At 51.4% G+C, this 10,939-nt stretch overlaps 2 protein-coding genes across 2 annotated transcripts; one reads left to right on the forward strand and one right to left on the reverse strand.

Moving 5' to 3' along the window:
- Window positions 1–2,086: 2,086 nt before the first annotated feature.
- EMH_0011150 (uncharacterized protein) lies at window positions 2,087–3,686 on the forward strand (the record flags this gene model as incomplete). The annotated part of the gene is given in 3 exon segments (XM_013499145.1): window positions 2,087–2,570; window positions 2,704–2,837; window positions 2,841–3,686. Coding segments are annotated over 3 exon segments (1,464 nt in total).
- A 3,257-nt stretch (window positions 3,687–6,943) lies between these two features.
- On the reverse strand, window positions 6,944–8,604 carry EMH_0011160 (uncharacterized protein; the record flags this gene model as incomplete). The annotated part of the gene is made up of 2 exons (XM_013499146.1): window positions 6,944–7,992; window positions 8,109–8,604. 2 exons carry the CDS (start codon window positions 8,602–8,604, stop codon window positions 6,944–6,946), a joined length of 1,545 nt encoding a protein of 514 aa, XP_013354600.1.
- Window positions 8,605–10,939: the final 2,335 nt, after the last annotated feature.

Consider the following 10,939-nt stretch of genomic DNA (forward strand, 5'->3'; position numbering starts at 1 on the left):
CCGGAAGCGGGCCAGCGCTTGGGATTTTTTTATTTCCTTCAGACGCACTATTTCAGTGTCTACATTTTTTTCGGAGAAGTTCGATCCTTCCACCCCCTTTGAAGTACTGCGTATATGAAAGCCATATATGGAACGCACGATATAGCAGACTGACAGAGATAGGTTGAGTACTGTCTTCCGGTCCGTATGCTTAAATCATCTCCCATCGTAACATGAGGAGGATTTCCTAGGGGAAATATACACAGTTCGGTCAACGAAGGGCTCAAGCCCTTCCTCTCGACATGGGGTCCCCTGCAAAACCCCAGCGGTAATACAAGCTGCCTCCACTGCCCTGGTCCCACTGTAGTGCGGCACACTACGGTGTAGTTACTGTATTGTTTGTCACAGGGAGGTTGCAGCATTAGGTAGAAACACCAACTTGAGAGGTAATGCGTTGCCTTACGGTTTGAGCCGCGAACAGTCCGCTAGAACGAGTAACCGAATAGCAAAGCACAGCGGGATTCACATGGCTGCAAAAAAGGGTGCCGGCCACTCGGCGACGACGCGGTGGACTTTCTGCATCACGGTGTCTGCGTAGGATGCATTGCTGAGTGCAAAGGTACGGGAAGCGTCATGGGCCTGCGAGCCCTGAGGTAGTGAGCCCCAGGTCGAAATGTTTCATGCGCGTATTGCGTTGGGCGAGTCCTGAGGGTGATGGGAAAGCCAGGCAAAGGGCACGAGACATTTGTCCAGAGTTCGGTGGCGTCGATAGCCCGTGACGTGGACGGCTGTGGCGGGCACGGCGTCCCCCGCTTGGGAGATGAGTGACGGTGGAGAACCCCCCGTAAAAGTGAAGTGGAACTAGTTCAGCGGCATTGTTCTCAACCGCACGGGGAGAACAGCATCCCTGGACACACTCTCTTCGGTCTTCCCCCTGCTGCAACACGCTCAGCACGGCAGAGAGAGCGCCTTTCCTGAGGCATGGGGAGTAAGATTCCCCACAGCTAAAGCAGTGGTAGCTGCATCCTCCTCGAGCGACTTTGTCTAGATTTATTTCATGTCGACTACAGTAAATTAANAGCAGTGGTAGCTGCATCCTCCTCGAGCGACTTTGTCTAGATTTATTTCATGTCGACTACAGTAAATTAAGCCGGATGTAGCTGCTACTGCAGCAGCAGCTCCTCGGCCGTTCATGCTTGTGGTTGTGTACTGGTGACGTGCTACTGTGAAGTGTTACTGTGATTCGCCTACAGCATGAGACATCCTCAGAAGATAATGCTTTCAAGAGGCTGCTCCATGCAGACGCTGAATGTTTTTTCTAACTCGTAGCTGCCGCACCCTAGGAACAGCTAGGAGGTTCTATCTAAGGAGAGATAAGCGTAACAACTTTCTATGCGCGCAAGCAGAAATAGGTAGGCTAGGTTCACGAAATTTATCGTATGTAAAATTCGGGCTTAGAAGGGAGTCCAAATCAAAGCGTACCCAGGATCCCTGAGAGATGCTTGCTCTGATATGAGTCAGTTGTTCAACAATTACCGGAGTTTCACGAGCCAACACATGAACACAGATACAGAGTCGCCCGTTCCCTGCCGCATAGGGCTTCCTTTGCAATGTAAAAAGCAGTTCTGCCGACGACGCCGGATATAAATAATGTATAGCTTATCAAACTTGCACGAGTTAAGCTAATTTATCTTGAACAATAGATCAAGTGTATCATGGCGTACTGCTCGGAGCCCACTCCAGAGCAGGCTCCTCCGCCCGCAGCCCGTACCGGTCCCACTTCGGTTCTTGCTATGCTCAGGCCATTCCCTTCCAACAGGCAATTTTAGGCTTTACTCTCCTTCGCTTCGTATGTACTTTTACATTTCTAATTGCCTGTTTGGAATTTCTGGGACGTAGTAGAGCCATACTCCAGGACTCCCCCCCCCACGAAACGCCGGCTTATCAAGCTCGCCCCGAATTCAATGGCTGTCGTTACACCGCGCATTCCTCCACCTAAACTCTCTAGAGTGTGCTTCTGGTGCACTGGCATCTGCAGAACGCGAACCCCCCCTCCACACTTCGGAAGCCGGGGACCTTCCGTCGTACTGCCCTCAGTCTGCTCACGATGGGAAGGAAAGTGCCAGAGGGCTTGGGGTTAGCGCCTGGGCCTGCACCCAGGTCTTTGGAAGCTTTGCAAGAAGCCCAAAATGACCCCTCCTTGTCTGCAGATGAAGGAGCCACACATGATTTACCCACGCTCGAGACCTTAGAGGAACAGCAATTGTATGCATCTGCGGTGCATGCTTGGGGAGAAACCGAATCTGAGTCAGTACGAGGACGCTATGGCGTTGCTTTCAAACTGTCTCTCATTTTGGCGCTCGCCCTTTGCGCGTCCTATAGTATGGGTAGCAAGGCTTGGGGAAGGGGTAGGATGCGGAGTTCCAGCATGGGTTCATTTGCACATGTAGCAGATGACGAAACGAATTTTGGTTTAGGCAGCTCGACAGGAAGGGGAAGAAGTATGCGGGAGCTTGAAGAGGACATGCACAAGGCGCTTGTGGAGTTTATGCGAAGACCAGAACGCCATGAATCTCTGCCGATGGAAATAGGTGAGGGGGGCTTGCAAAAGCAGGCAGAAGATGTACCAAGATTCTCTGTAAGCGCCTCTCCTGGTAGCGCGACAGTACATTTCGTGGATGGTGTATTGGCCTAATGTTGCTGTGGTTTTGCCTTCTGCTGCAGTCTCCGGCGTTGCTCCAGGGAAAGACGATGCAGCGGCGTGTTTGGCCCGTGCAGTGGATGCCCTGCAAAATGCATCTGCCTCTACACAACGAGAGGTCGCTGACAAATACCTCGCGGAATTATTAAGGGATTCCGANGAGGATACCGATCCGGAGCTGGAAGAAGCTCAAAGTGCGAGAACTGCGCTTCTGGTTGCTGTTCTGGACGCCTTTACAGCCAGAGTCAAAGCCATGGAGCACCTCAGGCTAATTGAGGCAGCTGCGGCAGAAGAGGAGGCGAGATTAAAGAAGGACAAGTCGAGGGAGCGCGTAGGGCTCGCGCATTTGCTGAGGGAGGTGCAGGGAGCTCCTGAAGAAGCTGCTGAGGCAACAGCGCAGCGGGTGGTATCGGCTTCCACCTCCGTCCCGTGGCTGAAGGCCAAGCGGCTCCTCAATTATATCCAGCTTTCACGGGGAAAGCTTGTGGGGGACTCGAAGGTGGCTGCTGCGCTTTTACGTCCCCTAAACGACGGAAAGGATGCGGCCATGCGAGAGATACTCATGCCTTTTGAATCACACGCAGTATCTCTCATGCGGAAGCATACGACGTTAGAGGGACGAGAATGGGTAAGGATTAAGACAGAATTAGAAGAATACCGGCTTGTCCGGGATATGATGAAGTTCCTGGAGGCCAAGGGGCAGGGCAAAGTTTTCCTGGAAAAGGCCTCTGATTCGCTTTGCGCAATGCATCGGCTCGATAGGGCATGCAGATCCGGGGCCAGCCAACGTGAAGACTTCTGGGAGTTTCTCAGAGATCACTGGTCAGCACAAGTCCACGACAAGCTGTGCGAACTCCTCGAAGCACAGAGCCAAAAATTTGAGAAACACAAATTGGGCAGCCGGTCTTATTTGGCAAGCAGTGCTAAGAATTTCTTGAGTACGTATGCCCCAAAAGTTAAGCAAGTGGACGTGCTGCTGCTCCAAGCGGCTATAGCTCTTCTTTGAGGGGTCTTCCCCTTGTGTCCTTGCTGCGCATGCTCTGAGGTCCATGCACGGCAGGAGGGTGCCTTTGTTTTTCTGTTTTCTATGCGGTCAACAATGCAGCTGCTTGTTTCAAGCTCGTTTTCCGTACGCGACGGCGCCTCGCTGTTTGCGCTGCCGGCCACGGATGCACTCATTTGTTTTGTTTATCGTATACTTGGGGAGGTGAACCGTTGTTTGCTCAAGTCTGATCATTTACTTCAATATCAACGTGAACGCGTANTATACTTGGGGAGGTGAACCGTTGTTTGCTCAAGTCTGATCATTTACTTCAATATCAACGTGAACGCGTAAAGTTGATCACCATAGGTAACACTACCACCATAATTGTCCTTGCACTAGAGCTGCGGTGAGCTGCCCGTGGCACAAAGTAAGAATTCCCTTCCCAAGCGAAGAATGCCCAGGCAGGTGCCCGGCGCTGGAGACATATAGATAGACTGCAGCTTGTTGCAGGTAGTCCTGACTCTCTGTGCAGCTGTTCACAGCTACCCATATTTGCACTGAGAATCAAGACAGCAACCGGCCAGACGGTTCCGTGCGGGATTCGCCCCACCTACAACGGAAACGTCAACCGCTTCATTCGACTATCACTAGGGAGACTATACAGCGTATACTTCGGGACAAATGAAACGTCACGGCAAGCAGGTGACGAACTCAAGTTCTACAGTCGCCCGGTAGTACAGCGACGTGGGGTGTGCGTGCACTCTCAGACCAAGGAAATGAACCCGTCAATTTTATCAGCCGCTGTGGAGAGATTTCAGATATAATGTAAGGGCACGAAAAGTAAGCATTCAACCGAATAGCCATACAGTGAAGCAAGCTAGGTGCACGGTGGTCTCCCGCCTGGGCACCCAAAGCAGGCCAGGAGTCTCGGCAGTTCATAAATGTCCATAGAGGACGAATCTTGTGGCACCCTAGCAATACAGACTGATTTATCTTTGTTTGCTTGCCATTTGCACTTTAATTAGGCAAGCATGCAAAGATTAAAGCGCTGGCCCCACCGTTGCAAGCCCACCGGCGAAGCCACTACAGAGAGCCTTCCTGCCTTCCGCTGCCGCATGCAGTCGCGAACAGCTGCATCAAATATGTGCTGCAACATCGAATCCACAGCAGCTGCAGCAAATATCTGCTGCAGCATACACCCCGCATCGGCTGCAGCAAATATATGCTGCATTCACAAACACCAGTCTCCCTTTGTTCTCGCAATTTTGTCCTCTTCCTGTGTTCTGGTCTCCACTCATTGTCGTGACCTTCGTTCCACTCGGTCCACCCATGTTTTAAACTACTCTCTACGCAGTTAGTCTATGCAGGTTACGACAGTTGTAGGCTAATTTCGAGGGTCCGCATTACGGCATCTCAAGTGTGTAGGCAGGGGTAAGTGAACGCTCCTGTTATTAGGAGGTGACTGCGGAGCGTTGTCTTTTGTGCAGCTAGGAAGGTTCCTCAGTGAAGACAACTTCCAGAAATCCACGTGATAAAGTGGCTTTCATACATTAAACACCACGAGAACGGTTAATTAAAAGCCTACGCGATAGGCCGAACTGGAATCACGCTGTGGGAATGTTCAAAGTCCCTTCCTTCACATTTTTCAGTTTGCTCTGTTTTCGTTCTGTCTCGATTCCAGTTCCATGGGGTATTCTCCTTTGAACTGCGTCTTTATGGCTTAGTTTGCTTTGGGGTGCGACGTAGAAGCTGCGGGACCTTTAACTTCTACAACCAATGGAAATGATTTGCATTTTCTTGAAACTTTCACAGACAAAGCCATCACAAAGGGAAGAAATGAGTCGTTTTCAACTCTTTGGAACCTTTCGCAACCAGCTGATGAGCAGGAAGCATGTACGCACCAAATAAAAGCTAGTAATTTAGTGTTAAAGTGAGAGAGCTCGCTGTACACGGTCTTCATAAACGGCGCGAAAGGCTGTGCATATGCATAAATGCTAGCCACTTTTACCCGAAGTATTTTGCTTTCATTTCAACTCCCGACAGCCCTGTGTTTAGGTTCGAGGACCTTCGGTTAACTAGAAGATGAAAAGACGCAACTCGCAATTGAAGATCTCTACCAACGGCAGTTGAGACGAAGCACAGTCTGAAAATGTGAAAAGAATGGGCTTGAGCGTCACCACGGCGTGCCTCCAGTTCTGTGTACAGCCGAACTTGGTATTTACTCTTTCGAACTGATCACGACAACGGCGCATCGGAGTGCAGAGAAGCCCAGCAATCTTCCGATTCGCTCGGGCGTCAATTTACCTTGTTCAAACAATCAACGAGCTGAAACGATAAGACTCGAAACTAGTGTAGGAATGTCGTGGTCTGCTGCAGAATCAATGCATGGAATGACTGTAGCATGGCCCGTCTGAAGTTGGGAGATGCACTGCTGCTTGCGAGCAGGCTGCCCTCATGGGGCTTAGCACTGTTTAACAATTGTACGCGGTTTTAGCACGTGCACAAACGGGGGCTTTGCTGTGCTTACATGTGCGTTTTTCCTGTAGCAACTACCGCAGTAAAGTGCACATGTCAGCGGCGTCTCCTGCGCATCAACCCCAGGGCCTCTGGCCGCTGTGCCTGCAGACTAGCGTAGAGGTCGCCTGCATTCGGGGAACTCTAATCTTACGTATTTGGCTCCACCGCTAATACTACACGCGTTTCCACCTCAGCTGGATGGAATGTCGCAGTACAACATCTGCCCCGCTGTCGACTCGCTTGCACGCCATCCGCATGGACAAGAGTGGCGCACAGGAAACCTTCCCCAGAGCAAATATGGATTGCTGTCGGTAGCCTACCAAACTAATCATGCCTACGTACAGCAAGCTGCAACGATCAGGCATGTAGTGCTGGGCATCTGCCCGAGCACTCCTCGCACCCTCGTGTATGGAATTATGAGGCAGCGCCGCCTGCAAATGATGCAGCTCACCGCAAGTCGAATTCAATGCACGAAGAACCCTTCTCGTGTGGGCTGTTCTACTGTACGCGGTCACTTCAAGATTAAAAAGGGTGCTCGGGCGCGAGCAAGCCAAACATCGTCTTAAATAAACAATACGACAAACAGCACAAGTGAGTGCATCCGTTACCGACAGTCCACACAGTCAAGCACTGTCGCAAATGGCGAATAAGCTGCATTGAGCAGCTGCACTGCTAGTTGAAGTGAAAACAAGAACATGACGTCCCTCTTCCCAACTTCAATGAGACTATGCAGCGCTACGGGCAAACAAAATTGTCCAGCTTCAAAGGAGAGCTAGTGCTGCTTGGAGCAGCAGTAAGTCCACCTGCTTTTCTTTTGAGGCACTTCCGCGTAACGAGGTAGCCGTCATTAAGGTGTACGTCCGGCTGACATATTCGGATTCCTGGAATATTTTGTCCTGTTTGCCGATGAGTTCGCACAAAGTGTCGTGAGCCTTCGGGGACCAGTGATTTTTGAGAAAATGCCAGAAGTCTTCTCGCTGGCTGGCCCCAAATCTGCATGCCATATCCATTCGATACATTCTGAAGAGCAACTCGGAAGCTTTTCTCAGGGAATCTTTGCCCTGTCCATCTGCTTCCATGGACTTCATCATATCCCTAAGTAACTTGTGTTGATGTTCTTGTAGGTGAACCATTTGCTCGTCTCGGTCACTCAACGTGGTCTCCCCCTGCACTGACGCTACACCAACTGATTCTAAAGATTCGAGTTCCGTTCCCGGGGTAAAATAGTCTCCTGCTTGCAGAGCACCGAAGAGGGCAACAGCCACATTCAAGTCCCCCGCAAGCTTTTCCCTTGAATGCTGGATAATGTTGACGAGCCGCTGCGCTTTGAACGCCGGAACGGAGGCGGAAACCGATTCCACCTGCTGCGCTGCTGCCTCAGCAGCCCCTTCAGGGACCCCCTGCACCTTCCTCAGCAACTGCGCGAGTCCTACTCTCTCCCTGGGTATTTGGTCCTCCAACCTCGCCTCCTCGTCTTCCGCATCTTCCTTCACTTGCTTGAGGTGCTCTATGGCTTTCACCCTGGCTGTAAAGGCGTCCAGAACAGCCACCCGAAGGGCAGTTCTCGCGCTTTGAACTTCCTCCTTCTCCGGATTGGTATCTTCCTCGGAGGGTGCCGCTGCCTGCACTTCTCCGACCATACCTTGCAGGAGAAGGTCGAAGTCACGGTGTCCCAAATCCCAAAATAGTTGGTCGAGGTACTTGTCAGCGAGCTGTCGTTGTGTAGGGGCAGAGGCGCTGTGCACAGCATCCAATGCACGGGCCAAAGACGCCGCCACAGCATCGTCTTTCCTCGGAACAACGCCGGAAACTGCAGCAGAAGGCAAGACCACAACAGCACTACGACAATTGCACCCTCGACAGGAATAGTGTCGCTCTAGCGGGACCTCCGTATATCTCTTCCCTGCTCTTGCAGGTCCAACTCACCTATATCATTCAGCGGAGGTTCGAGGCCTTCCGGTCTCCGTCTAAATTCCACAAGCGCCTCCAACAGGTCCTCCGAAAGCTCATCAAGATCCTCCGTTTCCGACTCCTCTTGTGTCGGGCTGTCTACTGCAAAGGTCGTCGACTGCTCTTTGTCCTGTGGTGCTTGCACAGGTGGTGCCACGCCCGCACTAATCCTCCTGCTTCTGCCCCAAGCCATGCTACCCACACTAACGGACGCGCACATGGTGAGCACCAAGATGAGCAACGCACTAAATGCAACGCTATAGCGTCGTCCTCCGGACTCAGATTGAGGTGTTCCCCCAGGATGCACCACAGGCACGTTGACCTGCTGTTCCGCTGTGGTCTCGAGAGTCGACGAATCACCCGTGCCTCCAGCCCGTGCAACCGCAGAATGGCCATGATTCTGGGTTTCATCCAAAGAGTTGGCTTCGCTCCCACCCGCTAGCCCCAAGCCCTCTGGCGCTTTCCTTCCCATCGGGAAAATGGAGGGCGGCGGAAGGTCTGCAGTTCCCTAGACTTGGGAGGGGAGTTCAGATTCTGCAGCTATTAGTGCGTCAAAAGCACACTCTAGAGAGTTTAGTTGCAGGTACCCACGGTGTAACGAAAGCCTGTGGATTCGGCGCGTGTTTGAGAGTCGGTGTTTCGTTGATGGGGCAGATCTCGCGTATGGCTCCACCTCGTTCCAGAAACTCAAAGCAAACAATTATACAATGTAAAAGGATATGGAAAGGGGAGTATATTAAAGCCTAAACGTGTCTTTTCTGAGGGAATGGCCTGTCCATAGCAAAAAGGGAAGTGGGACCGGTACGGGCTGCGAGCGGAGCAGAGTCCTGGTAAGCGGGCTCTGAGCACTGTACGCTCTGATACCCTTGACTTATTGTTCGAGACAGATTAACCTAACTTGCGCAAAACCAACAAGGTGTAAATTATTTGTATCCGGCGTCTTCGGCACAGTCGCTTTTTACGCTACACAAGAGGCGTAGTTACAGGGAGCCTANTATTTGTATCCGGCGTCTTCGGCACAGTCGCTTTTTACGCTACACAAGAGGCGTAGTTACAGGGAGCCTAATGCGCCTGACGGTGTTAGAGGTTCGAGCCTCTAGCCGAGTTCACGAGTTGCCCCGTGAACTTCAAGTAAGCGTTGAAAAATTGACCCCTATTTCAGAGCAAGCATCGTAGATGGGCTTTGAGTCTTTTCGTATATGGGGTACAAAAGCATCCCTTGTTCAGCAACTGCACATAGCTACTCTGACGAAGTTTGTTGTTATGCTGTGTTGGGCTGTCTGTACGTCCAATATATGCAAACTGCTTACATATGCACAGTCGTTTTCCGCTAACTCGCTTTCGTCTTTTCCCTCTTGGTCCCTACATCTGTCTTTTCAAAGACGCCGCTCTTCGACTGACGAGACTCCCTAAACCCTCGACACAGTCGCAGCGACAATGCGGCAGGAATGTGAGACAGCAGCAACAGGAACAGCAACTGGGTCGGAAACAACAGGATAAGCAGTGCCAGGATCAGTAGCAACCGAGCGGGGGGAGGAACTTCTGGCTCCGTTGTTGCTGCAGGAACAGTGGAGCCAAAGGACGCCGCCAAAGTTGCATAGGCCGCAGATCAGGAACATACCGTGACAGGCCCCGATGCAGCTTCTGTGCTGCTGTCTAATATGCTTTGTCGGCTTCTTTGGTTCCAATACTGCAGCAACAACGGGGTCAGCACTTCCTCCGGGTGCTCGGTTGCTGCTGATCCTGGCGCTGCTTATCTTGTTGTTGCTGACCCTGTTGCTGATCCTGTTGTTGTTGTCTTACATTCCAGCCACATGGTCGGTGCGACTTCCAAGAGGGAGGTTTTAGGGCTCCTCATAAATCAAAGAGATCTTGAGCGGCGTTTTTGGAAAGACAGACTCAGGAACCAAGAGGGAAAAGATGAAAGCGACTTAGCGGAGAACGATTGTGCATCTCTAAGCAGATCGCCTATGTTGAACGTACAGGCAACCCAACACAGCATAGCAACAGACTTCCTCTCTCGTAGGAGCTACGTGCAGTCTGTATAGTGGTCTGCCTGCAGTTAGCACAGGANGCAACAGACTTCCTCTCTCGTAGGAGCTACGTGCAGTCTGTATAGTGGTCTGCCTGCAGTTAGCACAGGAACATCCACTTGGCATCGGTAGGTTGCCTCCAAGTGAATACAAACGCTCCATAAGTGTATAGAGATATAAAAACATGAAGTAAATGGAGCTTTGTTGAAAATTCCTTGTGCGCACACGTGAGGCTGGCTTGCATCGCCAGCTGAAACGAGGAACTGCAACTCCAGTTCGGCTGCATCCTCGCCGGCCACGCAAGGGCCCTGATCTGAACGCCCAGGATGCCTGGGGAGAGGGGAGGAAGGTCAGCTGCTTTGGTAAAAGTCTTACTTCAAGTCTTTGCATTTATTTCAGCTCACTTTAGTCCCTGAATACTGCGGGAAAACACGCTGTACACGGTCTCTGATCAGCAAGTGCATTTGTACCCCACAAAAAAAAAATAATTCAGCCCCCCCTCTGCGATGCTTGCTCTGAAATAGGAGTCAACTGCTCAGTGCTTTCATGAGTTTCAGGAGCCAACACGCGAACTCAGGTACAGGCTCGAACATCCTACACCGTCTGGCACGCCAGGCATCCTTTGCAATGTAAACAGTGATCCTGTGGAGGATGCCGGATATAAAGACTGTACAGCTCATTGGATTTGCACGACATAACTTAATATGTCTCGAATAATAGACCAATGGTAACGTAACGAACAATGTTCTGACCTCATTCCACAGCAGACTGCTC

This window comes from Eimeria mitis, genomic scaffold, assembly GCF_000499745.2.
Source record: "Eimeria mitis Houghton genomic scaffold, Emh_scaff404, whole genome shotgun sequence".
Taxonomy (NCBI): Eukaryota; Apicomplexa; class Conoidasida; order Eucoccidiorida; family Eimeriidae; genus Eimeria; species Eimeria mitis.